Consider the following 16241-nt stretch of genomic DNA (forward strand, 5'->3'; position numbering starts at 1 on the left):
GGAGGAACATTCATGACAGTTGCTTTTGGGGAAATACGTTCTATTCAAAAGTTTATTTGTATCATTTCATACAGAGATGTCATGTTTTATTGTTTTAAGGCAGCACGGCCAGTTTATTTTGCTTTTCGCTCTCGACTCTAACGATCGCCTCTTCAGAGGAAAAATTTGGGAGCGAAACATAAGTACATGTATCGACGGACTGAGTGTTGTTTCTTTAACTTTGGTAACAACAACAACAAAAAATATTTTTAAGCCAATATTAATTCACACAACTTTCGCGTAGGATAATCTCATACAAAAAAGATTCCTGACTGATGTTGGCACAAACCTTGTGTTTACTAGACTCGAGTATAAACGAAATGCTAGTACTGTTTGTTTGTTTTTCTTTTTTGTTGTTGTTAATAATAATCATCCACGGCGCGAGGTGCGCATGTTGCAAATGCTTAGACGCGGGCCACAGAAATAATCTCCAAGCAGGTTTTCATGGGCAAGGGGAGACTATATTAGATCCCTGTATCCATTGGCTGCTGTGGCGTATTGGACATCTGTCTGGCCAGTTTGATACTGCATTGCAAGGTCTGCTTGGAGATAACACGATGTGGAAGACTACCCAGAAGTAAGGCTACAAGGCAAAACCAGTTTTCACCCCCAAAAACACCATTTCTAATATTCACCCCCCCCGCCATAAAAAAAACACCCATGTCTTACAGATTTCAGCCCATGTTAGTATCTAATGTCCTTCTGCGGCAGATTATGACAGATGTGACCTGAAACCTGGACCCACTAAACCTGACTTACGCCGTTAACTTAACAAGTCTTTTTTTTTATAAATCATTCTTTTTATTGTTTCCAAAATTCACACAAAAGAAAGTATGGCACAACGAAACAAAATGAAACCACATGCATAACTACAAAACTAAATAAAAACCGGTAAACAATATAGATGATATAACAGAGTGTTACAAAGTATAAAAAAAAGTCAACCCCAATTACAATTTATTTATAATTTCTTCAATGAGATGAAAGTAGACCTATTAGCTTTCCCCATTTTCCCCTGTGTTTTTTTTTTGTCTTGCCCACCCGATTGGAAATAATGGTTTCTAACTTAAAGTAATATGTTACATAAGAAATAAATGATTCTATGTTAAGTGGCCAAGGTCGATTTTTAGATATAAAATATTTTCCCAAGAGAATAATGAGATTGGACAAAACAAGTCTTTGATTTATAGATGTACAGTTTTGTATGAAGTGTGTCAAACATTTCAAAGAGCAAAAGAGTTAATCCTGTATCTTAAATCATATATGATATGTTCAGCCCACATGATCCGCTATGTTACACCGGTGGTTCTTATGGTAATTAATTCAGTCTGTATGTGTGAACTGATTTGTTTTTTCTATAGAACGTTTCAATTCTCTGAAAAGTCCAACTCATCCAGTAGCTTTTTGTGCTTTTCCTCTTGATGATGCTTCCACCACGTGTAAATGCTTAGTACCACAGTACCAACTACCACCAGAGACAACCCCACCCACTTCAGCAGTACCGGTACCTTGGACAAGAAGAGGTAGTCCATGAGGATGGTGATTGGTACCACCAGTGTTCCCATGGCGACAGCAATGGCTGCCTTCTCCACGTCCAGTACCCCCAGCAGGGTTAGCGTGGCCAGGGACTGGGTCAGACCTAACCCTGCCACGTACCCGGCTGTCTGTGCTGACATGGTCCACACAGGAGTCTCCAGTGAGTAGGTCAGGATGAACTGTGCCGCTGTCCCGAACATGGATAAGTACAGCATGATCGTCAGGCCGGGCAGGTCCTTCAGAACAGCACGGGACAGCACCATGCCCGGCGCCCTGGCCAGGGCAGCAGCGAGGGGCAGGAGGATGGATATGACGAGTTTTTGGGTGGAGTCCGCACCCTCGTGTCCCATCCCTATACCGACTAGAACCACGCCTATCACACTGATGAGAATCCCACAACATGGAATCAGAGTCACGGTTTCCTTTAGGATGATAAAGCCGATACACGTTGTAAACAGCGGCACGGTTCCTTGGACGATTCCAAACGCGATCCCAGGGGCGGCGTAGGTGAAGGACAGGTACATCAAGGTGTTGGCAACAGCGTTGACGACCGTCGAAAGAAACAGTTGGAGATTTTGTCGCAGATTTTCACCTACAAGTTTTGGACAGAAGCAAGGAACGAACACGACAACAGTCAGAAACTGGGTAACTCTGAGTAAGAACAGGAGTTGGAATCCCGGTATTCCTCCCATATGACTGAGCGCCATGAATTCTGCTGACAGAGCCAGGAGAATCGTACACAACAAGTTCAGCAGTGGACCTTTGGCCGCCTTCCAGGACATTTTCCTGTCATTTGTTTGTGGTTGAAGAAACTTGTATTTTGTGAGTCACTGTACGATCACGAAGCTTCTCAGCTCAGTTATTTCTGGAAAAGAGAAATATATGTACACATGTACATGCGTGTGTATACTCGTGTGAGATATTTTTTACCTTCGCCAAGAAGGTTATGTTTTCAGTAGCGTTTGTCTGTGTGTGTGTATGTATGTGTGTTTGTGTGTGTGTGGTTTAGCAAGATAACTCGAGAAGCAGTGGATGGATTGGAATGAAACTTGGTAGGTGGGTAGGACTTCATGAGACCTAGAAATGATTAGATTTTGGGCCCCCTGGCGGCTTTCCTAGGTACTGCAGCTGAACTGCCGGTTTTGATATCTCATGTTCTGGACATGCTAGGGTCACGAATTTTGGTTGGTAGATATCTCTTGTGGTAGGGAAGAAGTGACGTGAGTTTGGGTCCCCTAGCGCCTTGTTCTGGAACTGCAGGAGCATTTGTTGAAAAAAATTTGAAGGACGATAACTCAAGAACCGGTTGACGTATTGTCGTGATTTTTGGTATGTAAGTAGTATAAGTGATGCTTGACATGATCAGATGGCAATTATGCAAATCAGGCGCTAATTTGCATAATTAATGAGGAAATTCTATAACTCTGCTTTGTTCGATAACAGAACTATGAAACACTTGTGACATCTACTTGAGAACGAGAAAAACATCTGAGGATATATATTATGTAAATGAGGACCTAATTTGCATAATTAATGGAAAATTCTTATAATTTCATAGTTGTAACTGCTGCACCCCGAATTTCATACTTGCCACATTTGGAAGTTAAGTGAAGGTGAACATCAACAAACATAATTTATTCAAATCATGACCTCATTTGCATAATTTATGAGGAAGTGCTAAAATAGCCTTTTTGTTATGATAAGGCTGTCATTGGATGAAGAATATGATCAACTGACATAGTCCATGCAAATGAGGCTCTTATTTACAAAATCAATGATTAAAATTGTATAATTCGTCACCCGCAAGGGTTAACCTCATTTGGCGAAGGTATGAGATTGTGGAACTCTTGTTTTCAAGTGTTTTCATTCTGTTGTTGGTTAAGAGCTACTATCCCTCTAAATCTGTGGCAACACATAGTTGATTAGATGTCAGAAAGATGGCTGGCGGCTGAGACACAATGCTCTCCAGATAGAAGTTTAGGCGTCCGCTTACTTTTGGGCATTTTTATATTACATAAGGCTCTCTTTTTGTACTGGCATCTTTTTTCGCGAGCCAAACTTCCTGTCAAATGGCCTGGTCAACAAAACTTGATCTGATGTCTTTGCGGCCACCGAAAGATCTGCTTGGAGATTAGAGACACAGCTGTTTTGCACTGACCGAATTGGTCAGAGCCTTGAAGAGTCACAATAAGTACAAACTAAACTACTGTAAGAAACAGGGGCGAGCAGTAAAAACCCCACTGGTCCCGGGCCGGGGTTTGAACCCACGACCTCCCGGGCACCAGAGCTTCATAACCAGACGCTCTAACCGCTCGGCCGAAAAGGTGTAGACCCGTTTGCCGGATCTGTTGGTAGCGCCTATAAACCCTCCCACTGTTCGTGCTTAGGGTGGTGCGGTAACTTGCATGCTGCACGGTGTTGCACTTTAAATTTAGTTGCTTCCGTTACTCCCAGAGGCAGAGGTTTTGGTTTTGGCTTTATCACCTCCATGAAAAATGGAGGTATTGTTTTTGGCGTGTGTGTGTGTGTGTCTGTGTGTTTGTGTTTTCGCACATTTGTAGTCAGCATAACTTCAGAACGCCTTTATGGATTGTGATATTTGGTATGTTGGTAAGTAAGGAAGACAAAGGTCAAAGACAAAGGTACTGCAGCAGAACTTCTGGTTTTTGTATTTTTTTGTCCTGAACATGATATGGTCTTGACTTCTTAGTGACAGATAGGTTTTCCTGTCAGGAATAAGTGGTGTAGGTTTGGTCCCCCTATCAGCTTGTTCTGGAACTGCAAGGGGGGTTCTGGCAAAATCTTTCATAGCAGATAACTTCACATAGGAACAATGTATTTTTATAATTTTTGGTATGTGGGTAGCTTAGAGATCTACACTATTAGATACAAATTATGCAAATAATGACTTCATTTGCATAATTAACGAGAATTCTGAGATTTCATACCTCCATGAAATATATGAGTATTTGTAAATGTTTTTATTTGTCTCATTGACAATGGAAATAAGGTCATAATTAGCATAATCTAGTTTAATTTATGGTTTTCTAAATTCAAATGACAATATTTTTCGCGTAAAATTCCTTTGTCATATTTCATTTCAACATGTCCTCATTAATTATGCAAATGACCCTACATTAACATAATATATGCATCGTGGTGTTAACCTTTAAGAAACTTACACATGTCACAGGGTATAAAATTCCCATTATTCACCAGTGAGGAATCACATAATTTTCACATCAATTGTGCAAATTAGGTCATCATTAGCATAATTGGTATCTATTGATATTCCTCCCTCCACAGATTAAATAGATTACATGTATAAAAGTACTATTATATAAAACACTGTAATTATAGAATGTCCTCATTAATTATGCAAATTAAGTCCTCATTTGCATAATTTGTATTCAATTATGTACAACTCTCTCTCAGCTACCTACACACCAAAAATGAGAATATGTTGTTCCTATCTGGACTTATTGGCTTTTAAACATTTTGCCAGAAAGTGCCCTGCAGTTCCAGAACAAGCTGCTAGGGGGACCAAACCCACACCACTTATTCCTGACAGGAAAACCTATCTGTCACCAAAAAATCAAGACCATAGCATGTTTAGGACAAAAGATTCAAAAAACGGAAATTCTGCTGCAGAACCAAGGTCAGCCACCAGGAGGCCCATATTTGATCTTGACCTTTGCCTACCTAACACCTACCCACATACCAAATATCATTACAATCCATCCTAGGGTTCAAAAGTTATGCTGGCTGCAAATGTCCGGAAACACAAACACACAGACAGAAAGACAGACACACAGACGCACCAAAAACAATACCGCCATTTTTCATGGAGATAATAAGCCCAAACCCAAACCTCTGCTTGGACAGTAACTTCCACAGTCCACACCCTAGTCACTGGCCTCGGTTAGTACACGTGGATAAACGACCTGATCACTGATCCGTGCCGTGTTCTGACCTGAGGGCGGCAGGTCGTGCAGACAACTCTCACCTTCAGCTGGTATCATTACCTCCGTGAAAAATGAAGGTATTGTTTTTGGTGTGTTTTTGTCGGGTTTTGTATCTTTTGTCCTGAATAAGCTATGGTCTTGGATTTTTGGTGACGGATAGCTTTTCCTGTCAGGAATAAGTGGTGTAACTTTTGTCCCCCTAACAGCTTGTTCTGAAACTGCAGGTTAGTTTCTGGTAAAAACTTTAAGCGGATTAGTCAAGAAAGGAACAACGTAGTTTCATTTTTTTGTGTATAGGTAGCTTATATATAGATGTACATAATTAAATGCAAATTATTTAAATGAAGGCTAAATTTGCATAATTAAGTAGGAAATTCTGCAATTACAGTGTTTTACATGATAGTACTTTCATACATGAGATGTATGTAATCTATGGCAGGTGAAACATCAACCCATACCAATTATGCAAATAATGACCTAATTTGCATAATTAATGTGAAAATTTTGCGATTTATTAATGGTGAATGATGGGAATTTTATACATTGTCACATGTGTAAGTTACTTAAAGATTAACATCACTATGCATATATTATGTTAATGTAGAGGTCATTTGCATAATTAATGAGGACATGTTAAAATGAAATATTGCCAAAGGATAGGAATTCCTCACGCAAAATATTGTAATTTTAGTTTAGAAAACACTATAAATTAAACTGTTAATTACGACCTTACTTCCATATACAATGATACAAATCCAACAATTTACATAAACTCTACATATTTCGTGGAGGTATGAGATCTCCGAATTCTCGTTTTTTGTCGTGTTTTTATGCTTCTTTATTGGGCCTTTTTTGCACAGTTTTTTACGCCTTAAAAAACAACAGTCCAAAAAATGAATCCCGATAAAAAGCATAAAAACACGACACAAATAAGCCCAAACCCAAACCTCTGCTTGGAGAGTAGCTTCCACTGTCCACACCATAAATCACTGGTCTCGGTTAGTACACGTGGATAACCGACCTGATCACTGATCCGTGCCGTGTTCTGACCTGAGGGCGGCAGGTCGTGCAGACAACTCTCACCTTCAGCCGGCGTTAGTTTGGCCTGGGAAATGGTTACAAACGTTAAAAAGCGTTGAAAACTCTTTTCAATATCCTTTGTCCTGGAATGAAGAGTATTCTACGCTGCCAGTAAACCTTTTTAATTATTAGATAACCACAAAAGAATCCTGACAGAGAATTCAGTGTTCAGCTGATTATCCACAGTATTCCAAACCAACACGTGAAATTCTAGTAAAAGTAACAAAAGTCCAACCCTCTGATGGATGTAATGACTGTGTTTTACGAAGTAATTGCATTGAATCGTGCCCGAATCCCCAGGACAAGGTTGGTAAGTACGTAGTAATAAATACTCAGTGAAAAGCAATGGTCCGATCTCCCAGTATTTTACGATCTGGTCGAACACGTTTGTAGAACCGCAGTCGGTAAAAATGTCAGAACAATTCTAAGATCTAGGGACAAGATTCTTAAAAAAATGCTTTAAAATGCTGGTAGATACTCTCAGAGGAAGTCCCTACCAGACTTCTTTGCAGGCTGGATAAATAGTAAAAATCGTCCTCAATTAATGAATGAATGAAGACCTTTATTAGTACGCAAATACCCACTGGGTTCAGTGCAGGTCACAGGAAAGACGTCACAGTTTGCAATGAATATATACAACGTACAAGCTAGTGCTAATTCTATGTACTATGGACATACAGTCTATGCGTCTGGGTTTAATCTAGAAAATGATAATTTTTCAATCAATAACATACGCCTCTCTTTCGCCATACCAGAATTTGATATAATTGACATACGTTTTCAAAAATTTCTTCTTGGAGTCCATTCAAAATCATCCAACAACGCTGTACGAGGAGAATTAGGATCTTTCCCCATTATGATATCTGCTAAAATTCAGCTCATTAAATACTGGCACCGTTTGATAAACTTACCTGAGGACTCTCTGCTTCATGATGCATACAAAACTGTATTTGCTGATGACCACGACTGGATTAATCATGTTAAAGACACTCTCAGCTACCACGGCTTTGGACATATATGGATGAAACCTGAAGTTTATAAAGCAGATTATATTACACACCATCTTCGCAACCGGCTACAAGATACGCATATACAAGAGTGGTTTAGTTGCATTAGAAATAATTCTAAGCTGTCTTTTCTTAGTAAATTAAAAAACTGTTATGACCAGGAAACATACCTCTGTGATATAGATAGCTTCGAAATTCGTAAAGCAATAACTCAATTAAGAATCAGTAGCCATAAATTGAATATTGAAACAGGTAGATATTACAATATAGCCCCCGACCAAAGGTTCTGTCCATTTTGTCCAAAGCATATAGAAAATGAATTTCATGTTGTTATGGAATGTACCAAATATGATGTTATACGTAACAAGCTATTTACATTTCTCGAATCAAGTACCATAGATTTTAAGAGTCTCGATGTTGGAGACAGATTTGAATATATCTTTACATGCAATGGTCCCCACAACGCAAAAATAGGTAGATATATAAAGGAATGCTTTGCTATTAGAAAAAATACCGAAACTTGTGATTAGCCCACTTGATTGTAACACTTTATCAACGACTTGTGATATCCCTTATTATTTGAATGATTATGATATAGATATGTTAAGTTTTATTCGACATTAGGTCTTATTCAACACACTTATTTTATTGTTTTTTACTCTCTTTATGTAGTTTGCCATACAATGTACCATGTGCATTTGTCGTGCAATAAAGTTCTTCTTCTATTCAATAAATGTAACTGACCAGGGGAGTTAGCCGGCCAAATTGGACCCTCTATGCATGGCGGGTTATTAGTAGTAGTATAATGTCCTTGATATAACCTTCTTTGTAGGACGATTTCTACAATTTATCCAGACTGCAAAGGAATCTGGTGGAGACTACCAGTATTTCAGGAGTATGAACAAATCTATTTTTCGGAAAAGCACAGCGGTTTGAGGATGAATACTAGTAACAATACAGTCTTTTGTTCGCTCCAAGGACACTTTGATGACGTGTCCACGAGTCAGCACCAGGCCTGGTAGCCGGGACAAGCCTAATCTCCAAGCAGATCCCTCTCGGTGGCAAAAAAGACAGTATCAAATTGGCCAGGCAGTATCCATTAGCCAGAGAAGCTCCGCAGCCACCGACGGGTTGGTGGGGGTCAGGACAAAAAAAACGGCCATATATAAAAAGGTAACGATCATTCCCCCACAACCTCTGCTTGGAGAGTAGGACAGGCCCCTTGAGCCAGTTAACAACTCATTGTAAGGAGAAAAGACAAGTCTCATCACCCCAACTCTCAAAACTTGATATAATAGTGCACACAAGAATACTTGCCTGTTCAGTATCCACAGCATGCAGGCAGAAGACGTGTGCACTGTCTATATCCTACTCTGACCAAACTCTATTAAAAAGTTGTCCAACTTGCATAGCCGCACCAACTCGAGCTCCCCTCGGGCACTCTCACCTATCATGCCGGCTGGTGCATGTCTCTTAGGCCGTGTCACCCAAGGCGCTTTACATGTGGTTTACCCCGAAGCCGGTTTCAAGTGGCTCCATCTGAACGCTCCGAAATCACATTGAAAGCGCCTCGATCCCAAGCCACTTCTAGAGGTGGTTTCGAATCGGTTTTCCCGCATCGCGATTTGCGTCTGAACGCAATGTGATTTCAATGTAACTTTGCCTGATCATGGATTACGGGGTGATATTTCTTTATTTATATGCAATACCAACTTTTACGTGGCAGCAACTTAAAGAGCAGTAATGGTCAAATAATGTGTTCGTTCTAGGGCGAGCTTCACCGCCTCTGGCGGGACCACGTCGGCATTCGGCCGAAATACGCTGGGAGGGGGGCATCAGCAGGCAGGTCGTTGACCTCTGACATTAATAACACGCCACCTTGCGTGTTTTCATCAAACAACAATAAATGTAGCTCAGGCGAATTGTGATCGGACACGGTTTCACAGGAGTGTGTGGCGCGTGGACCAGGTGTGAGGAATGTGAGTTACCCGAATCGCGGTTTGGGTGACTTCACTTAAACACGGCCTTAGTAAGGATCCCTAATACCCCCGTCACATTGTCGACGAGCTTCGGCCGTATTTGTCAGTCGCCGAAAGATCGACCGATTTTGAGATCGACCGACGATCGCGCGTATTTTTGGCTTGAAAATCGTCGCGGTCACATTGTGCGAGGCTCGGGCGATCTTTTGGCAATACATCTATGATAATGAAGTCCCTATGACAGGGCACGCAGATGAAGCAAGGCCGTGTATCCACCAAAAATGAATAGCTTAACCAATTTTTATGTTTGACCTGTCGTTATATATTTTAAAGCAAAGTAATGGAGCGGGCTGGCAGAATAAAATAGAAATACAAACAGGAATTCTGTGAAGGATCCAACTCAAATACTACCACAAGAGCCACAAATCTACACTTCCGTCTGGTTAACACAACGACCACCTTTTTAACCAGACAGGAGTCGGCCGAAGCTCGCTCGACACACGGGCGTACGTCGCCCGAGTTACGGTCGACAATCTATCGATGCTCGCACGATCTCTAGACCATTCAACCAAAACGTACAACAAGACATAATGATTATCATTATATCAAAATCTTTTTATAAACGCGTACCCGAACAAAGCTAATAAGATATATTGTTCTAAAACTTTGCCTGTATACTTCTGTCTAAAATAGTATGAATCTTCCGGTAAACAAGCCATTCAATGTCAACAAAGTAGACAGGTAAAAAGACCCATGCAATATAAACTTCAACTGGTAAGTAATATCTATCACATGACGTTCTTGTGGGTGCCCTAAGAAAAAAGTCAACCTCATTCCAGGATGAACAAGTGTAAACGTCAATTTATTATACAATCATCTGAAATAAGGCCACACACCTCCTAAAGGGACAAGAGTAAAGAATTTCATGTGCGTTCAATCAGTTGAGGTCAAAATCTAGGCATTTGGCCTTATATAGTTAAAACCTCGTCATCTTTTTAAAGTGGTTTTGTTTATTAACGAATGTTGATTTAACAAAAGGACAAAAAGGACGATTTTGTCTATTTTTATCCTTTCTCGTAAACTTAACTTTAACAATCAATGGGACGTTGCTCCTACAAACTTTACACAGTATACTGTCAATGAAATCTCAAATAAATGTCACAGGTGCTGAATAAATAATAACTTCACAGGAGCTCGGCCGAGGCTCGTAGAACCTTCGTCCGACACTGGCACGAAGCTCGCTCGAAGCACGCACGATTTAAAAAACTTTGCGCAAGTCGGGCGAGGTACGGAAGAGGGTCGCCCGAATATTTCGCGAAGCTCGCGCGAGGGTCGACCGTATTCAGCGACCGTCGCCCGATTTTCAAAGACGAAATACAGCCGAGACTCGTGGGATGTACGTCCGAATATCGGTCGACTCTCGGCCGCACAGGGGCGAGCTACAGGCGAGCTACGCGCGAGCTGGAAACGAGCTCTGCGACTTCAAAAATCGCCGGCGACTAGTCGCTGATGTTAAGAACACGTTTCGCGTGTCAGCGAGCTTCGGCCGACTCCAAAAAATCGTCGGCGATCCCGAAAATTCGCGCGATGCTCGACGGAACATCGGGCGTACTTCGGCCGTAAATGTCGTTTAGAGATCGCCAACTAGTCGGCCGATCGATTTACGCGCAATGTGACGGGGGTATTAGCAATTGGCAGATGCATATCGTCTCTTAACTTAGGTTCTAATCAACAAACTCTAATCATAAGATGTGAGACGAACATTAGAATAAGCTGTTCTCCAACTAAAAATGTGACTCACTAGAGAACAGTCCATTTTTACCTCCATGAAAAATGGAAGTATTGTTTTCGGCGTGTCTGTCTGTGTGTGTGTGTGTCTGTGTTTCCGGACATTTTCGGCCAGCATAACTTTTGAACCTTTGGATGGATTGTAATGATATTTGGTATGTGGGTAGGAGTTGGGTATGCAAATGTCGAGGTCGATTTTGGGCCTCCTGGTGGCTGACCTTGGTACTGCAGCAGAACTTCCGGTTTTTGTATCTTTTGTCCTGGACATGCTATGGTCTTGATTTTTGAGTGGTGGGTACCTTTTTCTGACAGTAATAACTGGACACGGCGGAACGGCAGCAAACTATTAAGTAGTGTATGTGTTTGTATTTGACTTCCCTGGGAAAGAGACCGCATTTTCTCCGCGCAAGGCATATCGGGAAGAGCCAACCAATAGTATCCTGGGGATGAGTGTTTTGAACGCAGAGAAATAAGGTTTTGAACGACGAGAAATTGGGTTTTGAACGATGAAAAATTGAGTTTTGAACGATAAAAAATTGGGTTTTGAACGACGATAAATGGGTTTTGAACGACGATAAATGGGTTTTGAACGACGATAAATGGGTTTTAAACGACGAGAATAAGTTTTGAACGACGAGAAATAAGTTTTGAACGACAAGAAATGGGGTTTGAACGACGAGAAATAAGGGTTTGGACGACGAGAAATAAGGTTTTGAACGACGAGAAATAAGTTTTGAACGACGAGAAATGGGTTTTGAACGACGAGAAATAAGGTTTTGAACGACGAGAAATAAGGTTTTGAACGCAGAGAAATAAGTTTTGAACGACGAGAAATGGGTTTTGAACGACGAGAAATTGGTTTTGAACGACGAGAATAAGTTTTGAACGACGAGAAATAAGTTTTGAACGACGAGAAATGGGGTTTGAACGACGAGAAATAAGGGTTTGAACGACGAGAAATAAGGTTTTGAACGACGAGAAATAAGTTTTGAACGACGAGAAATGGGTTTTGAACGAAGAGAAATGGGTTTTGAACGAAGAGAAAGGGAATTTGAACGAGAAATGGGTTTTGAACGATGAGAAATGGGTTTTGAACGATGAAAACCATGGAGGTAGAAGAGAGAGAGTACCTCCATGATGAAAACTAACCTGATGAAGCCTTGTTGAACTTGTACCTTTGGTCCTGGCGGGGTCCCGGGGTCCAGGGGTGATATTGTCGGGTCTCAGGCTGGTACGCCCCTGCATGGCTGATATGGTGGGTTCGCCCCTGGTTGAAGCACAGACCCGTGTATGGTCACTACGTAAACGACTCACTGATGATGGAACTATGTCGAGAACATCATTGCGACTTTAATCCTTCCTGTGAATACCCTCAATAACTACCTTCTTCTGAACATTTAAAGCACAGATCAGCGCTCGTGACGTCATAATCTTGGACCGGTGCCTGTGCGGCCGCCTGGCGGGACCCGGCGGTGAGGTTACGGCAAGGTTACGGCTTCGTCACGGCGTACTTTTCCCGCCAGGGCCCGGGGTGATGGTGTTTGCCTTCGACTGAAGGCTATGCCTTCGGAGAAGGCTATGAAATCGCTTTTGCACTCTTTGGCAGATTAGGCACGATAACTCTTGAAGGCAAGGTCAGAGGTTCACGATTTTTGGCAGGAAGGTTGTCTTGGGGGTGGCCATTGTCAAGGCCAAAAATGGGCTTCGTGGGGGGTTCCTACATCACTGTAGTTGACCTTAGTTTTTGGTGTTTCCTTGTGTACAAGATATCTCGAGTATCCTTAAATGGATGTTCATGATTTTTAGTGGGCAAGTTACCGTTGAGAATGCCGAGGTCAAGTTCAAAGATGGGCCCCGTGGGGGTTTCTATGTCACTGCAGTTGACCTTTGTTTTTTTGTGTTTTTTCTTGTGTACAAGATAACTCGAGAATCTTTAAATGGATGTTCATGTTTTTTAGTTGGCAAGTTACCATTGAAAATACCAAGGTCAAGTTCGGATATGGGCTTCGTGGGGGGTCCCCACGTCATTGAATTAGAAAGTACTGCAGTGAAACTTCTGGTTTTTAAATCTCGTGATCTGGACGTGCTAGGGTCATGATTTTTAGATGGTAGGTAGCTCTCGTGCTCAGAAAGAAGTGCCGTAAGTTTGGGCTCCGTAGCAGCTTGTTTGGGAAATGCAGAGGCATTTGTTTGAAAATGTTTGAAGTAGGATAGCTCAAGAACCGGTTGACGGATTGTTTTTTCTTTTTTATATCTCGGTAGCTTAAGTGATGCTTTACCTAATTAGATGACGATTATGCAAATCACGATCTAATTTTCATAATTAATGACAAAAGTCTATAAATCTGCTACGTTCCATGATAGAACAATTAAAATGGTGGCATATTTAATCAAGAGGAAGAGGAACATTGACAGATATTAATTATGTAAATTGTGACCCAATTTGATTAATTAATAAGAGAAATCTATATGTCTTTCATACTGCACTAGACCTTTTTGGTTTCCACCCTCTGTGGATTACAGTATGGTCCGGTGGGCCCCCACAAGAAAACTAACATAGCCAAACTGCGTCGCCAACCTGAGAAATAACCAGTAAATAACTACCAGCTCAAAAATTGAAGATTGTTAACGTTAAATTGCAACTAGGATACATATTTTATTTGAATTCTATCCAGGATAAATTGCATTGACAGGATAGACTGGGACGGTTAGGTAGGTCACCCGAGGCTGACCTCAGCCCTGCCAGTCGTACCTCTGGGGACGTCCCCGGAGGACCTGGGCTAATCTATACCACTATCCGGGCTGGAATAGAAAGTCGGGCTGTCTCCTGCTAAAAGTTTGATACGACGGTCCCTCTAACAAGTAAGGCATATATGATAAATGAGTTTCTCCTTGTGGAGGAAGACTAACTTTCTACCAGGCACCATGGATCGCTGGAAAAAAGTAGAAAACGGCCAAAATAAAGGGAATAGTTTGCCGCTAAAGGGTCAGTTAGCCCGCTAGAGAGATACAACTCACCGGGAGGAACCCATTTATCTTACATACCACATACCATCACAACAATTGGCCAGTTTGTGTGATTTTGTAGTGCAATTGTATTGGACATCGCACGCTTCAACAACACTGGCTGCATAGAAGAAGAATTTAGTTGAAGGAGTTTTTGCCGTTTTGAAGTTTGGATCACCGCGTATCGGAGGGAAGAAAACAACTTTTCGCGGCCAATTCTCCTCACCTTTTTGCCGAATTCTACGATCCGTATTTCCGTAGAAAGACATGGTACAGGCTTGGTAAATAGTCTGTTGCTTCGTTCACAAAAGGACTCTCTGACCACTATAACTACGATAAATAATCATCTTCAAAAAAACCTACACTATACACACACACAACACCCACCAAAACAATATCACACTGTCGAAGGCATGAGACCTCCGAACTCTAGTTTAAGTTTGAGACCGCAGGGGGCCAAAAATAGGCCGGCAGCCGTCGGGAACCCCGCCAGTCGCCTTCCAGGTCCCGTACGGTAGTGCCAAAAAGACTCAAGACTCAAGAAGACTCAAGAATTATTTATTGATCAATGGCAGTAAACTTAATACAAGTTACTGAATTGCGAATCAATGTACATTTCATTATTTTAAAATCCAAAAGTTTGTAGTATTGCACATAATTAAGTTAAAATTCAGAATCATTAGGAGGTTAAAATACAAATTCATACTACAACCACACCACAACAGTTAAAACTTACGAGCAGAAGAACGATTAAAAGGTAGGCTCATGTGATAGAAATATTTCAAATATTCGTGATAACTAGATTGTCTGCCGTACATAACCAAACTTCAACAAATATTTCTAAAGTTCATGGTGATAAGTGAGGACTCTAAGGCAGGAGTAATTAGTGTCCGTCATTGTTCAGCAGATGGCACATGTAGGGGATGGTGAGTTTCTATAACGGGTCGTGCGACAGTACGGGATGTTGAGTTTGTGCGAGTTAGGCCATGTTGATTTGATTATATGGATGACATCCGCGCGCGCATGAATTTTCGGCCGTTTCCAAAAAAAAAAAGTTTTCAGTTTTCAACCATACTGTAAATCGTGCAAAACAGTTGCTAAATGAGCAAAAATATACCATAAGTTGCAAGGAAAACATTTAGAAACGATACCAATGTCGTAGAATGGCAAAATCAAAGGAAAAAAGAAAAAAATGTAAAGAAATGAATTCGAAGAGTAGATTATTCGCCATAACATATTCTGTGCCATTTGTTCAACCTTCATGACCACGTAGATTTCATAGTGAAAGCAACTTTTTTTTGCAAAACTTTTTTTATTCGCACGCGAGCATCAGTTTTGGGGTTCCCAGAGGATGTCATCCATATAATCAAATCAACATGGCCTAAGATACAGACGCACTAGCTGGAAAGTTGGCGTATGTTTACTAAGGCATAATATTAGTCTACTTCAGCAATCACTGTTTTGTTGACATCCTCTGTGATTTAAAGATTATGGTCGTTTTATCTAGATAATTGACCCTTTGTTGACCTGGGTCAGCCATAGCAATATGACGTTGACGTCAGTTCCACATATCACCGGACATGGACACCGAAGTTATGCCCCCCTGAGAGTACAACTTGTTTGGGTAATAAAGTTTGTAGTCCACGTAAAAACTTTTTATACCATCCTTGAATTAGGGTTTTGAAAATTAATAAGACGTGTTTTCTTTTGAAAGTCTTCTGTATTTTTTGTCACTCACGACCGCCTAAAATTTGACAAATTGAATTTGAACATACACAGTAAAATATGCAGAGTTTTGGACTCATATATCCACTGTATTCGTAGTGCGAATCGTAGTCTTT

General features: G+C 41.1%; 1 protein-coding gene across 1 annotated transcript; it reads right to left on the minus strand.

The window, feature by feature from the left end:
* Positions 1-1406: 1406 nt before the first annotated feature.
* Positions 1407-6642, minus strand: LOC109465131. The gene is made up of 2 exons (XM_019762272.1): positions 6488-6642; positions 1407-2440 (listed from the first exon to the last, which is right to left on the minus strand). The coding sequence occupies exon 2, from the start codon at positions 2355-2357 to the stop codon at positions 1407-1409; it is 951 nt and encodes a 316-aa protein (XP_019617831.1). The 5' UTR covers positions 2358-2440; positions 6488-6642.
* Positions 6643-16241: the final 9599 nt, after the last annotated feature.

This window comes from Branchiostoma belcheri, unplaced genomic scaffold (genome assembly GCF_001625305.1).
Source record: "Branchiostoma belcheri isolate BF01 breed outbred unplaced genomic scaffold, Haploidv18h27 scaffold149, whole genome shotgun sequence".
Taxonomy (NCBI): Eukaryota; Metazoa; Chordata; class Leptocardii; order Amphioxiformes; family Branchiostomatidae; genus Branchiostoma; species Branchiostoma belcheri.